Here is a 20760-nt window from a genome sequence, read left to right as displayed (position 1 = left end):
GGATGGCAGCCATGGCGTGGATTACGCTGCTGTGGGAGCTCCCTACCGTGGTCCGTTTCGAGTGGAGAACCGCTCCCCGCCGACCAAAAATCTTTCCCTTCCTCAGGTTAAGACCAATACCACCTCATGCAAACACCTGCATTCAATTCTTGCTGATAATCTGAAGGAGTCCTAGGAGATATTCTACTCACCGCTTCCAAGAGCCATGCCATTGACACGTTCCTCCGATCCCCTGGTGTGGATCGATTGCGAGGTGCGGCATTCCTGTGCTTCTACCCCTCTAGATACCAGCCGCGACTGACGGACTCCAACATTTCGATCGGCGTGTAGATGACCGGCCTTGACCCGGACACCGACCAGATCCTCCAAATCTGCTGCTTCATCACCGATGCCAACCTCAACCTCCTCGAACCCCAAGGCTTCGAAACCGTCATCCACCACCCGACCTCAGTCCTAGAAAACATGAACGCATGGTGCATCGAGACCCACGGTCGCACAGGGCTGACGGCGGCCGTGCAGGCCTCGACCACCACCGCGGAGGAGGCTGCGACGGCTCTTTTGGCCTATATCCAGAAATACGTACCACAGCCCCGGCGAGGACTCCTGGCGGGGAACAGTGTCCACGCCGACAAGGCGTTTCTGGCTAAGGGACCATACCAGGCGGTGCTAGAATGGCTACACTATCGGATTGTGGATGTGAGCGCACTCAAGGAAATGGTACGACGGTGGGGTTCGGACGAGCTACTAGAGTCCGTGCCAGGGAAGAAGGAGGTCCATCTTGCACGGGACGATATTCTGGAAAGCATCGAGGAGATGCGATTCTACCGGGGGCAACTGTTCGGATTGTAGCCGAATATGTCTGAGCGATGGAACGGACCCGGGAAGCTCTTCCCAAGAAAATCCCAACGTACACGAAAGCATAGAGAGGGGTAGAACCCCAATTACAATGTAGAACAGCTGGATGGATGCCCAATGGATCCGGGATTGCAACAAGGATGGCCGGTTTTTTTCCCAGGTATCTGCAGCTCGAGTGCCGTAGTGTACAGTGTATGGCGAATGGGGGGAGGATGGAATGAAGCTCTGGCCTGAAGTCATCATGCTGACATGGGCCCCTCCTGGTGGGGTCCTGGCGTTGGGCGAAGACTCGCAAAGTCGAAGCTAATTGCCAGTCTATATTTACTTCCTCCCCGCTCGTGTCTCGCCGGCTTCCCTTCCATTCTTTGCCCCTCCCTTCTCCCTGCTCCTTTTCCTCCCCCTGTTTCTCTCGCTTCACTTGTCGGTGAGCTTCTCCTCCCGACGTTTCTATATCTTCCCGTCCATACCCCTCCAGCTTCCCCTCCCCTCCCCTCCTCTTTCTATCCATACCATCTCTATACCCCCCTCCCCACCATGTCCGTTCAAACCGTCTCCATCACTCCCTTCACCGACCAGAAGCCGGGAACGTAAGTATCTTGTTTGTCTTTCCATGCTGCCATGTCCTATGGTTTTAAGTTATAAGTTGTCCTTTTATCTGACGACACCAGCTCCGGTCTTCGTAAGAAGGTCAAGGTCTTCCAGCAGCCCAACTACTCCGAGTCCTTCGTCACTAGCATCATCCTCTCTATCCCCGAGGGTGCTGAGGGTGCATTCCTCGTCATTGGTGGCGATGGCCGCTACTACAACACTGAGGTCATTCAGAAGATTGCCAAAATCGGTGCCGCTTATGGTGTCAAGAAGCTGCTGGTCGGCCAGAATGGCATCCTCTCCACCCCCGCTGCCAGCAACCTCATCCGCAAGCGCAAGGCCACCGGTGGTATCCTCCTGACGGCCAGTCACAACCCTGGTGGTACGTAATCCAGCAAACCAGGTCTATAGATCTCACACTGACATTAGGCTGCGATACTCAGGCCCTGAGAACGACTTCGGTATCAAGTACAACCTTGCCAATGGCGCTCCCGCCCCCGAATCCGTCACCAACAAGATCTTCGAAACCTCCAAGTCCCTCACCTCCTACAAGTACATTGACATCCCCGATGTTGACACCACCACCATCGGCTCCAAGACCTACGGCCCCATCGAGGTTGAGGTCGTCCACTCCACCACCGACTACGTCACCATGATGAAGGAGATCTTCGACTTCGACCTCATCCGCGATTTCCTCAAGACCCACAAGGACTTCAAGGTGCTGTTCGATGGTATGCACGGTGTTACTGGCCCCTACGGTGTTGACATCTTCGTCAACGAGCTGGGTCTGCCCGCCAGCAGCACCATGAACTGCGAGCCCAAGCCCGACTTCGGCGGTGGCCACCCCGACCCCAACCTGGTCTACGCCCACGAGCTCGTCGAGAGCGTTGACAAGAATGGCATCCACTTCGGTGCTGCCAGTGACGGTGACGGTGACCGTAACATGATCTACGGTGCCAACACCTTCGTCTCCCCCGGTGACAGTCTGGCCATCATTGCCCACCACGCCAAGCTCATCCCCTACTTCCAGAAGCAGGGTGTCTACGGCCTGGCGCGCTCCATGCCCACCTCCGGTGCCGTCGACCGCGTGGCTAAGGCCCAGGGCCTGCAGAGCTACGAGGTGCCCACGGGCTGGAAGTTCTTCTGCAACCTGTTCGACAACCAGAAGATTTCCATCTGTGGTGAGGAGAGTTTCGGTACTGGCAGCAACCACATCCGCGAGAAGGACGGCCTGTGGGCCATCGTGGCCTGGCTGAACGTCATCGCTGGCGTTGCCAAGCAGAAGCCCAGCGAGACCCCCAGCATCGCTTCCATCCAGAACGAGTTCTGGCAGACCTACGGCCGTACCTTCTTCACCCGGTACGACTACGAGAACGTCGACAGCGACGGCGCCAACAAGGTGATCGCCACGCTGTCGGAGAAGGTCGACAACAAGGACACCTTCGTTGGCTCTACCGTGTCCGGCCGCAAGGTCGTCGACGTCGGCAACTTCGCCTACACCGACCTGGACGGCAGCGTGACCAAGAACCAGGGTCTGTACGTCAAGTTCGACGACGGCAGCCGCATCGTCGTCCGTCTGTCCGGCACTGGCAGCAGCGGCGCCACGATCCGTCTGTACATTGAGAAGTACGAGAGCGACGCCAGCAAGCTCGGCCTCGCCACGGACGAGTACCTGAAGGACAACGTGGCTCTGGCTCTGGAGCTGCTTAAGTTCAAGGAGTACATTGGCCGTGAGGAGCCCGATGTCCGCACATAAGCAAAGAGCATGATTGATGTTCATAGCGTTTTTGAGTAGTTAATAAGGAATAATCAGTATATTTCTCTTTCATATATTCCATCCTATCCTCCATCCTTAGACAATCAACCATTATATATATGAACCCTGTTCATGATAAAACCCAAATCCACAATAGCATCATAAAACAGATCATGTTCTCATAATATCATAACCAATACCCGTCATTAAGCACTACAAACCCACCCCCTTAACCTTCCTCCCCCACCACTCCCCCCACTTAACCACCACCTCCTCCCTCCTGGCCTCCTCCGCCGCAAACACCACCGCATGACTCCTAACCGCCTCCTCCAAATCACACCCAACGAACCTCCTCTGCGCCTCCGCCACCCCCCACCCCTTATTAACCACCGCATCCACCGCATCCACAAAGCTCCTCGCCAGCCCATAATCCCCTCCGCCATGTGCCTTCTCCTCCTCCGCCGGCCTCTTCGGCACCGTGATCGTCGTAGTCTCTCTCGTCTGGAACGAGTAAATAGTGATCGTGCGACTATCGTAGCTGATTTCGCCCAGCGTGCCGTATACTCGGCCGCGTCGCTCGCACTGCTTTTCGGTGGGGGCGATCATGTGGAATAAGGCGGTTTTGGGTGGGTCTGACGAGAAGGTTATCGTTACGGTTTGGTCGTCGCAGACGTTGTTGTCGGATTCGTAGACGCAGCGGCCGTACCACGGGCGGGAGTGGATGGGGTTGTTTACATCCGTCGTGGTGCTGCTGGTGGAGGAGGAGGTTTGGTCGTAGTCTTCGCGGAGGCGGGTGAGGAGGTGGGATTGAGCGAGGGGGATGTGTTCGGTGGGGATAGGGTCGGATTTGTTGATTCGAGGGGTGGTAGTGGTTGATGCTTTGGGGAGGATATCTTCGATGTCTTCGCAGACGATGTTCACCGGCCAGTCTATGTCGCCTTTGGCGACGTGCATGTCGTTGTAGATTCGGACGGCGCTGTAGATGCAGTCTCGTTCTGCGGGGCAGGAGAGACAGTTTGTTGCGGTGCCTGCGGCGGGGGGTTTTTGGGATTTGCGGAATTGGGTCAGGGAGCCGGTGGAGGTGATGGTTCGGGGGTGGATGGGTTGTTGTTGTTGCGAGGTTGGATCTGAGGAGGGAGGAGGAGGGCTGGAGAGTAGCCACATGATGAAGTCGATGTCGTGGCAGGATTTGGTCAGTAGGGAGCCGTCCCCGTTGGGGGTTTCTCGACGCCAGTTGCCGCGGACATAGCTGTGCGAGAAGTGCCAGAAGCCGACGGGTTCGGTGTGCTCGAGGGAGACGATGTCGCCGATGACGCGGTCGAGAAGGAGGAGTTTGCGGAGAAGGATGTTGTGGGGGCTGTAGCGGAGGACGTGGCCGATGGAGAAGATGTTGGTGGAGAGGTTGGGGGTGAGGGCGCGGTAGACGGATAGACAGTCTTCTAGAGATAGGGCGAGAGGCTTCTCGCAGAGGATGTGGAGTTGGAGAGGGGCGATGGCGTGGAGGATCTCGACGTGGGTGGAGTCAAGGGTGCAGATGAAGACCCCGTCGACACCGACCCGGGGGTCATGATTGGTTTCTCGGCGCTGCTGCTCCCATTGTAGCCAGGCGCGCCAGTCGGGGAATTCCTGGCCGTCTTGGGGAGTGCCGTGTTCGCCCCAGATGTAGGAGCGGCCGAGGTGTCGGCGCTTGAAGGGGTGTGGTTCGGCGACGGCGTGGATGGTGCCTTGGGTAGCGGTGGTGACAGCACGGGCGTAGGCGGTGCCACGAGATCCAGCGCCAATTATGAGGAAACGGAGAGGACGGGTGGAGGGGGAAGGAGGGAGAAAAGTCGTTGGAATGACGGGTTCTTTCATAATGAGTTCGGGGAATGGAAGTGGAAGTAGGAGAGGGGCAATGAGGGGAGAATGAGGGGATATAGTACTAGTATTGGACTAAATACAAACGCAAGGGATCGCCGGGTGCGGATGATAAAGCCGCGTCGCTGGTTGGTTGGTGGCATCTTATGTCATCGGCTGATAACAGCAGGCCTCACATGTAGGGATCACGACGCTGTTGCAATGAAAGGTAGAGTACCAAATTAGACTTGGCTAGTAGACATTATTCACATTGTAATTATCAGTAGATTAGCACAAAACCCTCACAAATGGCACGAACAAGCAAAGAAAATGAATTGGGGTATCCATAAGAAACAGGCTAGCAAGTAGTACAGAATCCAGACATGATGACCATCGCCAGTCCGGGAACACCACCCGGAAACCCTATGTATAACTCCTCCACGTATGTACAGAGCACCATTATATACCCTCATCTCCCCGGCGAACCTTTCATATACTCTCCGTAAACCGACTGCCCCGACTGCCATCGAAGCTCGGGTGGCTTCGTCCGAGCGCATCAGGCCGCTTGGGCATTGTCGGGGAGAGCGCTCCGACTTGCGAAACGACCCGTGGCCCGGTTGGCTCATTGGACAGACTGGCGTTGGCGGACCCGGTAACTGGTGTGCGGGCTGGCGATGGTCGAAACACCACAACACCTCCCACCTCTGCCGCTTCTCGAGTATAACTGGTATCCAACGGCATGCCATACGGTGTCGCCACGGGCGGTTGTGTTGGCGGTGACCGTGGCTGAACTGGTGAGCTCGGAGAAAAAAGCGTGCTCGGTTCAGACGCAGTAGGGGATCCTGGTTCATATCCACCGCCGTAGCCGTCTCCTCCTGACTGCAGCACTGAAGGAATTTTCCGGCCAGAGATCTTTTGGAACCCACGCTCGCTAGGCTCAGAGCTTAGCGTACTGTCGGTGCGCGTCGTCATGTGCGACTGGCGCCATCGCTTCATGAAAGCCGGCGCAAAGTATGACGCAGTAAACAAGGGGTCGTCGCTAGACCGCCGCGATGTCATCTCCGCCGAGCGGGGGAGAGAGCCTTCAGCTGTCCCTGTCGTGTCAGGCTCGGGGAGAGCGTCCCCAGATGGTGGCAGGATGTTCTTCTTGCGGCGGCGGAGCAGCCAGACTACAATTACGAACACGAACATAGCAGCAGCCACACCACCAACCACACCACCGGCTATCTTGCCTTTAGTCTGGCTGCTCAGGGAGCCCGAGCCCGAGCCCGAGCCCGAGCCCGAGCCGGAGCTGGAGCCGGCGCTGCCCGAAGAGGATGAAGGCGAGACACCTTGTCCGGTGGCAGTTGCCCCTGACCCTCCGCCCCCTCCATTCGAGGCCGTACCCCAGGCTCCGTAGAGTGAAGTGGTGGAAGTAGAATCCGATGAGAAGGTGGATGTCGTGGCGGAGCTCGTCTGAGTCACGGAGGAAGTCGTCGTAGATTGTGATCCGGATCCGAACACCCAAGCAGAGCTTGAGCCAGTCACTTGGCTAGCGTTTTGTGTGCCACTTGGACCAGAGCTGGACAATGCGCTCGATGGTTGGGGGTGTGCCGAAGAAGGAAGAGCAGTTGCAGTAGAGCCAAATAGCGGAGTGGACGTCTTCGAAGCGGCGGGCGCCGATGACGGTGGGGCGGATGAGGACGGTTCAGGCGTGCTTGTTACTGCCGGTGTGTCTGCGGTCGGAGAAGAATACGCAGGTGAAGCAGTCAGGGATAGATCAACCGAAACGGTGGCAGAAAGCGACAGGAGCAATGAGTCAGTGTCTGTTGATGAGCCTGTAGTCGCGGGAACGGTCGACTCTTCAGATATCGTTGTCGGTGCAGTTGCCGAAGTGCCGGTACTAGTCTGCGAATTGTTGTCGACCACGTTGATGATAGTCGCAGACACCGTAGCCTGATCCCCCGTGGCTGTGTCTGGTTGCTGGCGCTTCTCAAGGGACAATCCCTGACTGTCGTGCACATCCTGCGCCTGCATCACCAGGTCCAGGGTTATCTCACCCTCCGTCCCATATCCAACCATCTGTTGCGGTATGATTGTCGGAGTCGCAGAGTTTTCTGGACTCTTCCCAGTTTCGCTAAAGTATGCAGAATCCAATTGGTATTTTTTCCGCATTACTCTGTTGAACCGAGCGTGTCCTGTGCCATGATGGGCCATCCTGACAACATCCACGTCTGGCCGAAATTTTCTATGTATGTGCTGAAGTGCGGCGACTGCTGACCGCAGCTTCGTAAAATCGAAAGAATGGTGAGAAAAGTGATCTCGAAATGGAAGCGAAGGATTGTGAAGTGAAGGGAAGGTGTCTGCCTGCACGACACGGATTCTGACGGCAAAGGAGCGCGGTGATTAAGTCGATCGAAGGCGACTGTAGTAATTTCGAACCCAAGGAGCGTAAAGAAAGAGACGATAGTCAACTTTTGAGTGATGGTAAAAGAAAGGCGGCAAAGGCGAATAAAACTAAATCAATTGTCGAAAGAGTGACTGCGGTAGAGTTGAGCGGATGAGAGCTTCCACGTCTATTAGAGGCCTCGAAATCGTAGCGAATGCCAATGAGCGGACGTCAGCTGGGATATACAGCCGACAAATATCGAATAATTAGAGAAAGAAGAACGACCGAAAGGCATCAACAGAGATCTATTCGCCAGGGTAAGTAACCGTCAGCATCGAGTAACATCATCCTATGATCCAGCAATCAACCCATGTAATCGCAAGTGGAATTACATACCTGCAAGAACGAAAGGACAGGAAAGAAAGAAAACACAGCGACTATCTTCTTTTTTGTATTTTTTTCTTCAAACAGAACTATCCGTTTTCGAGCTTCGCAGGTGGTTATATCTCAAGCGCCCCTCGATTCCTAATCCATAATTGCCGCACAAGCAAGTGTACTGAGTGAAACGTGCACGTCGGTCGAAGGAGATTAATATCACCACCCTTTCCCTTTCCCTCAGGGCCCGTCAGGTACGAGGTGGTGATTACTGGATGGATCTGTATGCCGTTTCCACAATTGACCCTCCAACCGGGACGAGGATCCACGTCTAGACCAAGGTTCCGGCCTCGGGATTGCTACCACTCTTGCTTCACCTTCTTGGTTCACCCAGGAAACGTTGGCGTGGTTCGATTGGGTCCTTTACGGCATCAATTCACACCGAACGGAATTTACCGCCTGCTCACAAGTTGGCGGGTGCTGAGATGAGTGAAGTGCGTGGGCGAGTGATTCCCCGTCAACGAGATCCCGTCTGCTGCCTGCTTGCTACCTCCGGGGAGACTTAGGGGAGAACAGAAAAGGGGAGAAGGGAAAAAGAAGGTGGAAAGAAGGCAAAGAGGGGAGGAGGGGGGGGTAAGAGGGGAAAAAGGTAAGAGGTTAGGGTAAAGAAGACGGTGATCGAAGGTGATGAGAAGAGGAGGAGGAGGAGGAGGAGGAGGGGGGAAGAGTAGCAGCAAAGTCTAGGGAAGAGAAAGACAGAATGGAAAGGGAAGGGAAGCGAGCGAAAGAGCGACGGGGTCGAGACAAGCTAGACTAGTTAGTCGTTAGGCAGTCCGTCAGTCAGTACTAGTACTAGTAGTAAGTGACCCGCGTGGGAGAGCATCGATCAGGCCAGGCCTAAGAATAACAACCGTCTGGTCTTAGACCTGCAGCGTCACTAAGGCACGGTGGGTGCGGTTACCGACCCATCCCGGTTATGGACTTAGTACCACTTCAATACGGCCGAGTATGCCAAAATGAGCGTGTTCTTTTGCCAGGAAATATTTTCTTTTTTGCTTTCCCTCGCCCCATTTGGGATCACGTAAGTGAGAAGAGATTAGTTATAGCGATAGTTAGATCATTCCTTCTGCTGACGGCAAAACGGGAATTATACCCGACCGCAAAAATGTCATGATTTGCTTGCCGAGCTGCAGCTTCCATGTACCCCATCCGGAGAGAGTGGGCAGCAGCCGCAGCGCTCATCCTTGTCGTTGGTACGTGATAATCCATCCCTACCTACATATACATATGTCTGGGAGTCCGTGGATGGACAATTGCTTTTTCTCTGGTTTGCGCAGACCAGCTCGCTTGGGGATCCATCAATACACACGAAAACTCGTACGGCAGATACAGTAGTACGATAGACTCGACCCAATTTGGGGAAAGACATGGACTGCCCTTCGTCATTGGTCCGGGGCGCTGTCCGAAAGGGGGGAGCCAAGCCTGAGTTTAATAAAACGCCGGGCGCTAAGTTTCATTAGATGTTTGTTTACGCCGGACACACAATCTAACTAGACCACGCCTGTTAATTAGAGACCCGGCTGCAATATCATCCAAGTGCCTATCATATCTCATCATCCACGGTTCTGTCCCGTGTCAAGAGCCGTCTAATCAGGACTGGAATCTATAGCAGGTAGACAGACGACCTAACCCCGTGGTGGTCTAGTTTCCACACCGAGCAATCCTGCATACAAGTTTGACCTCGCAGACAGACAGGGGGCCAACAACCAAATTTCTCGTTACTAGTTCACATAGCAATCCTGTCCGTTGCTGATGCTGCATGCGCTAGCAGGGAGCAAACAAGACATCACCAATACCAACTCATAGCCCAAGTACTCACAGACAGCAGGTAGACAAGGCAGGATTTCGACCCCATGAGGCCACCAAAACAACAAGACAACATCCCACCCACACACGGGATCCATCATCTAATCGAGAACGCGATTCATTAATCCACATCACGAAGGAAAAGAAAAAGTCCATCTAGAGTCCAGACACGGACACCCACAACGTCCCGAAGTTCTTCCTAGGTCCCACGCAATGATGCAAGGGACTCACTCCCTAACGACTTTCTAAGGCTTTAGCCGCTGCGATGTCACCACTCACCACTCACTCTGCAAGGTACGCCCCATCTGAATCACTCTCATCCACAATCGACAATGGATCGTCGCTATCGAGATGAACAGGGACTAGTCGAGTCATGCAAGAGGATGCACTCCATAGGCTCAACTCAGTTAGCTAGTATCAGATCCCAGCAGTAGATACCTGAGTCAGCTTATAATCTTTTCCCCAAGACAAAAAGAGAAGCGAAGAAAAAAGAGAAAAGGAGAATATTGGTGACTAGGCAGACAAACAGAATTGGCTGCGGTTTTGATACACGTATACGTACGTATGTCTCTTTTCCGTGTCTCAGAGCCCCACCTCACTCTTTAGAACCCGCTATTTATATCGCAGCCCGGCCGGCTCCTGTCATGTTCATCTCCCGTCCGGCCATCGAGAACAATCTTGGAAGCTTCGAGGAATGTTCATCATTGCTACTGGAAGATCTCGGGGAGTATCTATCTAAATGCTTAGAACTGGATTAATCATGTGACATGTAGGACGTGATTTGCATTTCTCACTATATGCAAAAATCGTTATCAATTTGACACAGTACCAAAGTGATCGACATTCTCATTATGCAAGATCCTAGCATATATCTACATCAAAGAACATCAAGCAAAGACATCTAACATTCCTCAATATTTACCGACAGACAGCATGGCTAAAATCTCTGATGATCATAGATTATCTCGCCCTAAGAACTATTCACATGACCCCATCATTTACTCTCATGATTGTCATATATCATTGTCACACTGTCGTAGCTGAAACAATCAACAATAAAACTGCACAAGCCCTCCACCGACCTTGAAAATAAATGACTAGCAAGAGAGCCCCTCACTAAGCTCTCAAACCACCATATGACTCAAACAGAGTAAGTCAATAAGTGACCCAGTCAACCACTTATTACTATTCCCACCATGTCAGATTTACTTGGCTGCATCTCCCCTCGTCCCCGCGTAATCATGAAACTCCCAACATACTCATAATACCACCTGACATAGTATAGATGACACAAAGTGGTACTAGGTACTATGAAGAATATAAATCTGCATTGCGCATCACTCAGCCCCCAACTTCAGGTTCCTCTCCCTGGAATCCACACACATACACACAAATCCCAAGACCAGACTTATATTTCCAATGAGAGCACATCATGTTGTATCATATTGACACATTGTGGGCGTGTCTCACTATCATGCCGTGTCGGGCCCTCATGTATATTGAATGATGAATATCAATTCGACCAGGTTGGTGTCAATGAACGGCTGGTTGAATGGTAGTGTGGGATCGTCTTGATATTGATTCTGACTAACTAATGTAAATATATTGAGTATTGGATACTAGTAGTAGCCAAAATCGTGTGACGCAAGCTGTTGCCGGTAACTTAGTCGTGGCTTGTTGATGAGGCCAGTGTAAAATTGTTTGGTCTTAAGCTGGAGCAACGAAGAGCATTAATGCACATACTTCACTCATACGAGAGTTGCTCATCAAGTAGTATGCTCAAGATTAAGGGACCATTGATAGACAGTTTACTGCACCAGGATTAGTCTGCCGATGGGAACGGCGCATTGCGTATGTCAACGCACTTAATTTATTCCACGGATTGGAATACCTTTCTATCAGTATCAATGCAGGCTAGAGAAAGAGAGAGGAAGAAAGAACATGGGAATGGAACCTGCTTCCAACTACCTGTCGAGACAGAGAAGAAAGAAAAAGACTGTGTCACAACTATACAAAGGGTCTGCATCTCGCCAGCCACTCTCCTTGCTTTTTCACTCCTCAACCCCTCACCCTACTCGCATGTCTGACCAACGGTCTAAACAGAAGGAAAACTAGTTAAAGACATAGAGACGCCGTAAGACGACTGACGAACGCTTGTGCTACACATGAAGGGGTATTAATAATGGGACGAACATTATTAGTTATGAACTTAGAAGGTCTCCAGTTCATCCGCCCCAGCCTCCGCTTCGGGAATCTCGAATCCCTCCTGCAACACATGTTAACCTCGGATTCGGGAATGAGAAGCCTCCTTGACAGGCAACAAAAGAGGTCCGGCTAGTGTGGAATCATACCTCCGTCGAGTACAGAATGCCCTGGATGTGCTTCACCAGGGAGTCATCATCCTTTTCGAGCTCCGGGTCGGCCTCGATGGCGCTCTGCAGAAGCAATTCGATGTCACGCAGCTTGGCAAAGTAGAAATCCCTCTCCTTCTCCAAGCCAGCAATAGCCTCCTTTTGCGTAGCAATCTCCTGCTGCAGCGCAGACACGTTGGCAGCGCTTGCGGCACCAGCGACACGGGGGCGGGCAGCGCCAATGGTAGGCGTAGTACCACGGCGTGCCGCTCCGGCGGAGCTTGCACCTGTGCGAGAGCCACCCGCAGTGGCGGGGGGACCACCGGAGGCCTTGCGACGAGCGGCGGCATCGTAGTCACCACCCGGGTAGTGTTGGTCCCAGTACTTCTTCGTCCACTGGAGGAACTCAAGGTTGTCCTGCATACGGCATTTCGTGAGAGATTCGACGGGAATCGGCTTGTCGACCTGGTGCTTGGCAAAGACGTCTAAACAGGCCTGTGTTAACGGAAACAAGGTTCCCAAACCACAATTCGTTCGGAAGAGGCGTACTCTGAAGAACCTTGAAGTTCTGAAGGTAGGCGTATTCGGTGTTGACGTTGAACTTGACGCGAGACATGGGGACATCCACTAAAAGGCAACTAGTAAGCCACATATCCAGGCGGGGGTGGAAAAAAAGGGGTGGGCTCGTCACGCCAACTCACTGAATATCGAATCGAAGATCTGGCACAGAGCGGCACTGTACAATCATTCCGTCAGCCTATGGGCCTGAGACATTTCTAATTGTTTGTTGAAAGCGCTGCTGAGGCGTCTGCTGCAGCCGACTTTCCACGTCTGTCAGGGAGGTTCCTACCCAGTTCCGCACTGCTCAACCTTGGTCATGTTCAACTGCAGCAGGTTGTTGATCCATGCCAACAGCTCTTGTCTGTTATCCTGGATTGTTAGCCTTGGGTGCACAGGACCAACAAGCCGATCTGAACAGACGCAGATGCCCGACGAACCTGGATTCCGACATAGTGGGGTAAGTAGTGTAGGAGAAGGCTGAATGCCGGGCTAGAAGGAATGCAGGGTTTGGCAGGGGGTTGCAAATATCGGAGAGGAGTTGAAATAAGAATTAGTAACAAAGGGAAACACCCTGTAGCGCTGGATCTCTCTTGTTAATTTCGAAGAAAAACAAAGGCCAAGTTGAGCAGATGGGGATGTTTTGTTGCTGTCGACAAAACCCACGGGACTGCACACGCTAAGCCGCTTTTGGAAAATCCACAACGGTACCTAGCCTCCCCAATCTACGGATGCCTGAGGCTAGAAATCGGAACCATTACTGATTACACTAAGTCGAAGTCTCATAGGCAAAAGCAGCCTAATTGAAGTAAATTTTGGTTCGGAGCAAATGAATTAATAAGTTGAGCAAATATGTAAGCATCTATCGCTAGCCAATGTATGTCCCTGCTAATAAACCCAAGAAGCAAACCCGCATATCCCAAAAAAACTCCAAAGCCCAGACTTTTCCTCAGTAAATAAGCGAATAGCAAATGTCTAGCCAGATTTATTACTCTTTCAGTAAATCTATGCCATCTAGTCCATAACCGAAATCCATTATGACAGCGCGAGAATCTTGGCTGGTGGCCACAATGCGCCGATAGTCGGACTTGACGCTGAGCATCCAGCTCGTTGTCCAGCCCGGAAGGTCAATGGATAGCTCGCCACTTTGAGCATCGAAAACTTTGACACTCATGTCGTAGCTACCACTGACAATTCGTTGATTCATGCTGTCCAAGTGCAAGGAGCGAACCAAGCCTGCGTGGCCCTTGAGCTCGTTGACCATGTCGCCGGTATTGGCGTCAAACTGATAGATCACTTGGTCGTTGCCACCAGTGAGAATGGTTCGAGCATCATCACTGAACTCGACACATGCCAGTCCACGGTCCTTGCTGGGAAACTCCTTGACACAAAGACCAGAAGTGATGTTCCAGAGCTTGGCGACACCGTCTCCGCTTGCAGAAACGACCAGATCTCCGCGCAGCTGAACAGCATTCACTGGTCCGCGGTGGCCAAGGAGTTTCTTCACCAAGGCACCTGTGTGCCGATCCCATACACAGATGGTAGTGTCTTTGGAGCAAGACACAATGTACCGGTCATCAAAGCAGACATCCAGCACTCCTGCCTGGTGGCCCACCAGGCGACGAATCGGCTTGTAGTCGTTCTTGATGTCCCACACAATGCAGGTAAAGTCAGACGAACCGGTGACCATGATCTCTTCATCGAACTGGAGACAGAGAATGGAAGCACTGTGATAGTCCGCGCTGTGCTCAATAGGGGCCATGATCCCCGCGGAGCGCGTCGGCGGAGGGCAAATGGTCAAAAAGGGCGGCTTTCCAGCTGATTGCTGCGCCGGGTTATTGACCGGACCAATACCGGAGACATCGCCCGGAGGAGGGCCAATAATCTTCCGGCATGGCCAAGGGTAATGAGCGTCCCAAACTCGGATAGTCCGATCGCGAGAACCCGTAATGATCTTGTCCCTGGAAAAAGTTAGAAAAATCTTGAATGCGAATCTTAACCATGGAAAAACTCACTCATCAAACTGCGCACAGTAGACACTGTCCTTATGGCCGTGAAGGTAGATAGCAGCGGCCTTTCCTTCCTTCCATCTATGTTCCAGAGCACGGCGAACGAGGAACATCCGCTTCCAATCCTGCTTAGGATGGGCCTTGCCCAAACCAGCAGACTGTCTCTTCTTGAATGGAAGCCCGCTAGGGTGTTGTCCGTAGGTATGACGAAACACGTGCCGCCAAATGTGCCGGGAGGATGCCTGCTCACTCCAAGCACGAGAAACCAGTTCAGACTGCATGAGGGACTCGGGATCAAGGTAGGAGAACACCTGTGACATAACCTCAGGAGGAAGGCAGCTGACAGGATCAATCCGTACTATGGCCAGAGCCGGGTCAGATAGCTCGGAGCGATCGCGTAGATCAATGCCAATGCCACTTTCCGAATCTTGGGTCAATCTAGCATCCGAGAGCTTGATACTGTCTTGCAGAGCTCTTGCCAGCTCATTCTGAGCTGCAGCTGCAGCGCGAGCGGCCGCTCCCGCATAGATATCGTTCGAGAAAACGGGTGGCTCCAGGCCATTTCCGGGAACAGGGGCGCCAGCATGGGCGTAGAAGCCATGCAGCGCGGAAATACTCTCAAGTGAAGGTCGACGATTAATGCTGGTTTCATTGCACCAAGAGTTTCTCATGGCTTCTGGTTGAGGATGAACGGAATGCCTGGACGACTTATTGCGGAGCGTCACCGAGAGGCGACGGCCCAGAGCTCGCAGACCGTCCACGGGATGGCGTAAGCTGGAGAAGCTCTTGGCTTCACGGCGCCTGGGGACAGGCTCTGGGAAATGGTTCATATCTTCCACGACCTGGCCGTCGTCATCATCTCCTGAATCCACCACAGACAGCCCATGCCACACATCATGTTCCAACCCGGTTGTATGAGCAGTCGAAGTTGTAGCAGTCTGGGGCCGAGAGCGGAGGGAGAAAGAGGGGCGTCGGCGGGAGGTAATAGTGCTGGAATCTCGTGGAGCCATGACGGGCGATCGATGTCACAGTGACAGTCTCAATTAAGGACAGCCACGCGGGGGACACTTAGGACGAAGCGTTCTCGATAGACTGTTATAGTATGGAATCGTGTGAATTCCCTTTGCGCGGCTGAGACACACCCTCAGGGGTCAGACGCAAGGGTAACGCTGCTGGTCAAGGAAGAAATATGTGATGCGTCAATAGGGGATATAAGGCGGTATCGCGAGGCTGAATGGCGTAGGTAAGGGGAGAAATCAACAGAGTAGCAGCCCGAGTGACCAAGGAAAAGACCGATGTGATCAACAAGAACTCCTGATAACGAACACCAACCGCCCGGGTGAGTCTGATAGGTAAATCGATAGTAAATAACCAAAAAACAAAAGAGTGCAAGATGGGGTGCGAGAGAGGGATGGGCGCGAAAGAAGAAAAGAGAGAAGGGAGGGAAGGAAAGAGAGTCCCAGAGAATCGAGTGTAGAAGAAACAACCCAAAAGTATTAAACCCCAAGACCTAGCGACTGCATGAAAAAGAAAAAAAACAACACTACTGCCAACAAATCTAATAAAAAGCTGGAGGCATGGGGATCGGGCGAGAGAAAAGGGAGGCCCGCCGCCCGGGCGGTGAGCCTCTTTTGCCCCCCAGCCCGATCAGCCCCGACCCGGTCCAGGCCCTTGATTGGCTCTTCCAGGCTGACTGGTGGCGGGCTTCAATTTCTGCTAAGTTTTAAACCATGAAAAGATGTGTGCCGCGGATATTTTTCCTTTGTGATGGCCATTGTTCGCCCCTGTCAATTAGGGCATCCGTAAGGCTCGCATGGCTCGGATGGCAGAATGGGATTGGACTTGATCCCAGGGGTTTGGTATCCAGGTGGATGCCTGATGAAGAGATGTTTGGTGTCCTACATACCATGCACGTCTCAGCGAAGAAATTTTGTTCAGGCATTAACATGTATCTGATCTGTAGTGGGTGGGGGGAGGAGTCACTCCTGCACCAAGGTATCAATGCCTGTAGGAGATGTTTGAGGTCTAATTCTATGTGTACCCATTCTTTGTCTGTGCATGCCGAGAATCGAGACGAACCCCTTTGTCTTGTTGTTCCGGCTCAGGGATCGACTCCATCTCATCTCCATCTTCTTCCCGCCCCCGTGGGGTTGCCAATCCTTCACGGTCTGGCCCACTTTGTCAGTGCCAGTTGGCCAGGCAGGAATTCGTTGTCAACCACAATGCAATTATGCCTCGTGTGATCGGTCGTTGCTAAGTAGACACACTGGAGATTCTCATGCTCTGCTTGTGATTGGAATTTCTGTAAATGATGTACTCACTGAATTAGTGCTTAGTCGTATCGTAAGTCTGTGCGACTTTCCGGGTCACAGCCTCAATCGCTGCCGCCTGAACAAAGAGAGGATCCTGTAACGGGGGATAGTAATGATCCCCTTCAAACTGGGCTATCCGAAATGTTTAAAGCCCCTTTCTCAAGCCTCAAGGCCAAGGGGTTAGCATAGCTGCATCATTAAGCTTCTGAGGAACAGTTGTCGCAAACCTGCATGTTCACCGCAACAGATGGACCAGAATCATAAACGTTCGTACAGCCATACATAACAGAGTAATTACATACAAGCGTCTCTAAAGGTATCTACTTCAGCTCCCACTTTCCATCCTCAGTCACGATCTCCACCGACCGCTTCTCATCCAAGGAAATGCGTCCTGCATGCAGGATTGCCGTTGTGGCAATCGTGTTCTTCAGAGTCGGAATCGGCCTGGCATCCAGCTGATCAAGCGTCAACCGTCCCTCATTAACAGCTGTGACGGCATCAATGAACTTCTCGAAACTGATGTATCCGTAGCCAGTCTGACCACCGAAGTTACCCTCCTCGTCGGGTGCGTACTTCATATAGAACCTGCGTAACTGTCAGTCAGCACAACAATCAAGCCAACGCCATGAGAAGTAGGAACGTACGGGTTAATCCAAGACAATCCAGCCTCATCCTCAGCAACATCATAGCCACGCTTAGCCTGATTAACACGAATTTCACCCTTCGATCCCATATCTGCACTTGTTAGCATCGACCATTCTCCAAGGCTATGAATTGACCCCACGGAGCGACTTACAATGGAAGTACTGGTTAGAGTGTACACCGGCCCTCTGTGGAGCCGTCCAACTAGATGTGTAAACACCCGTAGCCATTCTCGACCCATCCTTCTTCTTCCATTCCACAAGCAGAGTGATAGTGTCCTCCGTCTCATGGGCACAGCCCAGCTCGACAGCAGTTCCCGTAGCCGCACTAGCCGTTACTTTCACGGGGACATAGTCCGGCACCATGCTCTCATTAACGTCCACATGGTGGCTGTTCAAATAGTAGGAGATATCCGAGTCCTTACCAGCCCAGGCCTTGAACGTTTCGAGCTGGCTCTTGGGCTGACTCATGTAGCTGTAAAAGTAGTTAAAGTCACCGAGCTTGGCAGCCTTAGCACGTGCGTCACTGTAGGCCGGGTCGAAGCGCTTGTGGTGCTCAATGTACACAACGACATTGTGCTTGCGAGACTCAGCGAGCAGGTCGAGGTGGTCGGAGAGGAGCTTAGTCGCAGGCTTGGTGATGAGAACGTGGATCTTGCGCTGAATAGCGTACAGAGCGATAGGGTAATGGGTGGGGTCGGGAGTGAAAATGGTGATTGCAGAGCCGGCGGGCAGGGCGTCAATGGCGGCTTTGTAGGCTTCTGGGTCAGAGGTGTTGTCGGCGGGGAAGGAGGTGAAGGAGACATCAAGGCCGTTGTAGACTTCAGAGATATTCTTCTGCAAGTGTGCGCCTGGGTTTCTCTCAGTCAGTTTGGCGAATTGCCGAGTACGAAAGGGAATGAGGGTGAGACTTACGGATTCCGGGGAATTTGGATCCAGATACGCCCACCATGCTCAGATCGCCGACTTTGCCGCGACGACGCAAGTCGAAGAGCGTCAAGCCCACGACACCCACTTTTTTGTCGGAGGTCGAGGCTGTACCGCCGACGTAGCCGGTCGTGTACTCGCCTGTTCCTACCTATGTTGTTGGTTAGTCGGGATACGCGTGAAATTGGAGGAACAACTTACCATCAACACAGCTGGGGGAGCCATTGTGATTGCTGTGGTGTAAATCTGTCCAGAAAAAAAAAAGATTAGAGGGAAAGAATATGACAAGAAAAATGGAAACAATTTTGTCGCTCAGTGGGTTGGCGGTCATATAAGAGATCCTGCTGGACCGGGTTTTGCGGGGTCATTAACCGATGGCTGGTTGAGCTGTAAGTGGTATGGGATTGCATCAATGGTGGAAGATATACAGGACGTGATACAGTCAATTTGATGTCTCTGGTGTCTAACAGTATCTTACGAGTTGCTCTCAATTGATGCTACTATACTGCCCGCTCAAAACCCCCTCTTCACATTGTTCACATGCAGCCTTGCTGGTACTTTTCTCCCTGTATGACAACTGCTGTCGGCGTTTGATACGGACAGAAGAGGCAAGTTTACTACCGGCTCATTATTATTGGTGGATAAATTTGTCCGAAACGGTGGAGACGTGGGATGATACCGAAACGGTACGGCAGGGCACGCGGGGTAAACATGAGGGGTGGTCTACTATATAAGTCCATTGAATGATGCACAACGCCAACTACAGCTTCGCAACACACATATCCCATTGATTAAAAAGTGTATAGTAGCATATATTACACAGACCAGTCAAGTACATCTGCCACACACTCTGAACCCAAGTCCACAACTAACAGCGAACTATAGAATGCCTTTTACCCCGCTCCGCCCCGGAGTGTACGCTCCAACCATGACCTTCTTCGACCCCTCAACCGAAGAGCTCGACGTCCCTACCATCCGCAAGCATGCCGTTCGTCTCGCCAAAGCCGGTCTCGTTGGTCTCGTCTGCATGGGCTCTAACGGTGAAGCCGTACACCTCACCCGGGCCGAGCGCAAGACCGTGATCAACGAGACCCGGTCCGCACTCGTTGAAGCCGGCTTCTCCAACGTCCCCGTCATCGCAGGTGCCAGCGAACAATCCATCCGCGGTACCATCGAGCTCTGCAAGGAATCCTATGAGGCCGGAGCTGAATACGCCCTGATTGTCCCCCCCAGCTACTACCGCTACGCCACCGGCAACGACCAAACCCTCTACGAATTCTTCACCAGCGTCGCCGACGGCTCCCCCATCCCTCTCATCCTCTACAACTACCCCGGTGCCGTGGCAGGAATTGACATGGACTCCGACCTTATCATCCGCATCTCTCAGCACCCCAACATCGTAGGCACGAAATTCACCTGCGCCAACACGGGCAAGTTGACCCGTGTTGCTTCCGCTCTGCACGCCATTACTCCCTCTTCGCCTTTGGCTCCGGCCCAGCGCAAGTTCCCCAGCACCAAGACAGAGGCGGTCCACCCGTACGTTGCATTCGGAGGTATTGCGGATTTCTCCCTGCAGACGCTGGCGTCCGGAGGTTCCGCGATCCTGGCGGGTGGCGCGAACGTCATCCCCAAGCTGTGTGTGCAGATCTTCAACCTCTGGAGCGCGGGTCGCTTCACGGAGGCTATGGAGGCTCAGGAGCTGTTGAGTAAGGCCGACTGGGTTCTCACTAAGGCGGCTATCCCCGGTACGAAGAGTGCCATTCAGAGCTACTATGGATATGGTGGATTCCCGCGTCGGCCGTTGGCTCGCTTGAGTGCCGAGCAGGCGGAGGCGGTGGCAGAGAAGATCAAGGATGCCATGGAGGTTGAGAAGTCGCTGCCGGATATTGCTTAGTCCATTGTATCATATAGAACTAACTACGACTTGTGAATAGAAGGATTTTGGAGTCGTGCGTGCAGTAAAATTGAAACCAGTGGGGTCGGCGTTTCGGAGCGAAGTCCGACCTGGGTGGGTTAGTGATAGACCGAAGTATGGAACCCCCACGCTACATTCCGGATAAAGACATGCTGGTTGGTGGACAAACAGCACCGATTCGAGGACGGATATTGTCTTTGAGAGCCCGGAGCTCATCGGCGTGGATAAATCCATACCAAGCATGACGCAGCAACCGATCATCATCTGAAGACATAATCAGATTTAAACAGCCACATTAGAAATCGCACCCACACAATCTAAAGAGGAACCCGTAGTAAGTAGGGTGGGGGAGGGGAGGTAAGCATAAGGTGGGAAATTGAATTGAGTGGTCTGGCTTAGTAGA

The 20760-nt window shown here is 52.8% G+C and overlaps 9 protein-coding genes across 9 annotated transcripts; 4 read left to right on the top strand and 5 right to left on the bottom strand.

Annotated features, from left to right (window-relative positions):
• Positions 1–137: 137 nt before the first annotated feature.
• BO88DRAFT_400562 (oligoribonuclease) lies at positions 138–926 on the top strand. The gene is made up of 2 exons (XM_025705609.1): positions 138–253; positions 331–926. The coding sequence occupies exons 1-2, from the start codon at positions 206–208 to the stop codon at positions 847–849; spliced, it is 567 nt and encodes a 188-aa protein (XP_025568705.1). The 5' UTR covers positions 138–205; the 3' UTR covers positions 850–926.
• Positions 927–1332: 406 nt separating this feature from the next.
• On the top strand, positions 1333–3328 carry pgmA (phosphoglucomutase PGM2). Its single transcript, XM_025703708.1, has 3 exons — positions 1333–1442; positions 1524–1825; positions 1887–3328. The coding sequence occupies exons 1-3, from the start codon at positions 1390–1392 to the stop codon at positions 3197–3199; spliced, it is 1668 nt and encodes a 555-aa protein (XP_025568704.1). The 5' UTR covers positions 1333–1389; the 3' UTR covers positions 3200–3328.
• Positions 3329–3412: 84 nt separating this feature from the next.
• Positions 3413–5084, bottom strand: BO88DRAFT_431394 (Gfo/Idh/MocA family protein; the record flags this gene model as incomplete). Its single annotated transcript, XM_025709296.1, has 1 exon — positions 3413–5084. Exon 1 carries the CDS (start codon positions 5051–5053, stop codon positions 3413–3415), a length of 1641 nt encoding a protein of 546 aa, XP_025568703.1. The 5' UTR covers positions 5054–5084.
• An 89-nt stretch (positions 5085–5173) lies between these two features.
• On the bottom strand, positions 5174–7492 carry BO88DRAFT_25316 (uncharacterized protein). The gene has a single exon (XM_025702229.1). The coding sequence runs from the start codon at positions 7229–7231 to the stop codon at positions 5525–5527; it is 1707 nt and encodes a 568-aa protein (XP_025568702.1). The 5' UTR covers positions 7232–7492; the 3' UTR covers positions 5174–5524.
• Positions 7493–11479: 3987 nt separating this feature from the next.
• eb1 (microtubule-binding protein BIM1) lies at positions 11480–13167 on the bottom strand. The gene is made up of 6 exons (XM_025705608.1): positions 12994–13167; positions 12846–12917; positions 12697–12731; positions 12545–12622; positions 11996–12480; positions 11480–11910 (listed from the first exon to the last, which is right to left on the bottom strand). The coding sequence occupies exons 1-6, from the start codon at positions 13005–13007 to the stop codon at positions 11854–11856; spliced, it is 741 nt and encodes a 246-aa protein (XP_025568701.1). The 5' UTR covers positions 13008–13167; the 3' UTR covers positions 11480–11853.
• A 374-nt stretch (positions 13168–13541) lies between these two features.
• Positions 13542–15572, bottom strand: BO88DRAFT_421229 (F-box/WD repeat-containing protein; the record flags this gene model as incomplete). Its single annotated transcript, XM_025708492.1, has 2 exons — positions 13542–14514; positions 14569–15572. 2 exons carry the CDS (start codon positions 15570–15572, stop codon positions 13542–13544), a joined length of 1977 nt encoding a protein of 658 aa, XP_025568700.1.
• Positions 15573–16148: 576 nt separating this feature from the next.
• On the top strand, positions 16149–17000 carry BO88DRAFT_25256 (uncharacterized protein). The gene has a single exon (XM_025702226.1). The coding sequence runs from the start codon at positions 16293–16295 to the stop codon at positions 16803–16805; it is 513 nt and encodes a 170-aa protein (XP_025568699.1). The 5' UTR covers positions 16149–16292; the 3' UTR covers positions 16806–17000.
• Positions 16870–18723, bottom strand: BO88DRAFT_431390 (Gfo/Idh/MocA family protein). The gene is made up of 5 exons (XM_025709295.1): positions 18644–18723; positions 18431–18593; positions 17671–18366; positions 17519–17609; positions 16870–17459 (listed from the first exon to the last, which is right to left on the bottom strand). The coding sequence occupies exons 1-5, from the start codon at positions 18665–18667 to the stop codon at positions 17195–17197; spliced, it is 1239 nt and encodes a 412-aa protein (XP_025568698.1). The 5' UTR covers positions 18668–18723; the 3' UTR covers positions 16870–17194.
• Positions 18724–19227: 504 nt separating this feature from the next.
• BO88DRAFT_483889 (dihydrodipicolinate synthase family protein) lies at positions 19228–20386 on the top strand. Its single transcript, XM_025712255.1, has 2 exons — positions 19228–19274; positions 19328–20386. The coding sequence occupies exon 2, from the start codon at positions 19329–19331 to the stop codon at positions 20334–20336; it is 1008 nt and encodes a 335-aa protein (XP_025568697.1). The 5' UTR covers positions 19228–19274; position 19328; the 3' UTR covers positions 20337–20386.
• Positions 20387–20760: the final 374 nt, after the last annotated feature.

Source organism: Aspergillus vadensis (genome assembly GCF_003184925.1).
Source record: "Aspergillus vadensis CBS 113365 unplaced genomic scaffold BO88scaffold_1, whole genome shotgun sequence".
Classification (NCBI taxonomy): domain Eukaryota; kingdom Fungi; phylum Ascomycota; class Eurotiomycetes; order Eurotiales; family Aspergillaceae; genus Aspergillus; species Aspergillus vadensis.
The sequence above is the reverse complement of the archived record's forward strand: the minus strand, read 5'-3'. Positions and strand labels throughout refer to the sequence as shown.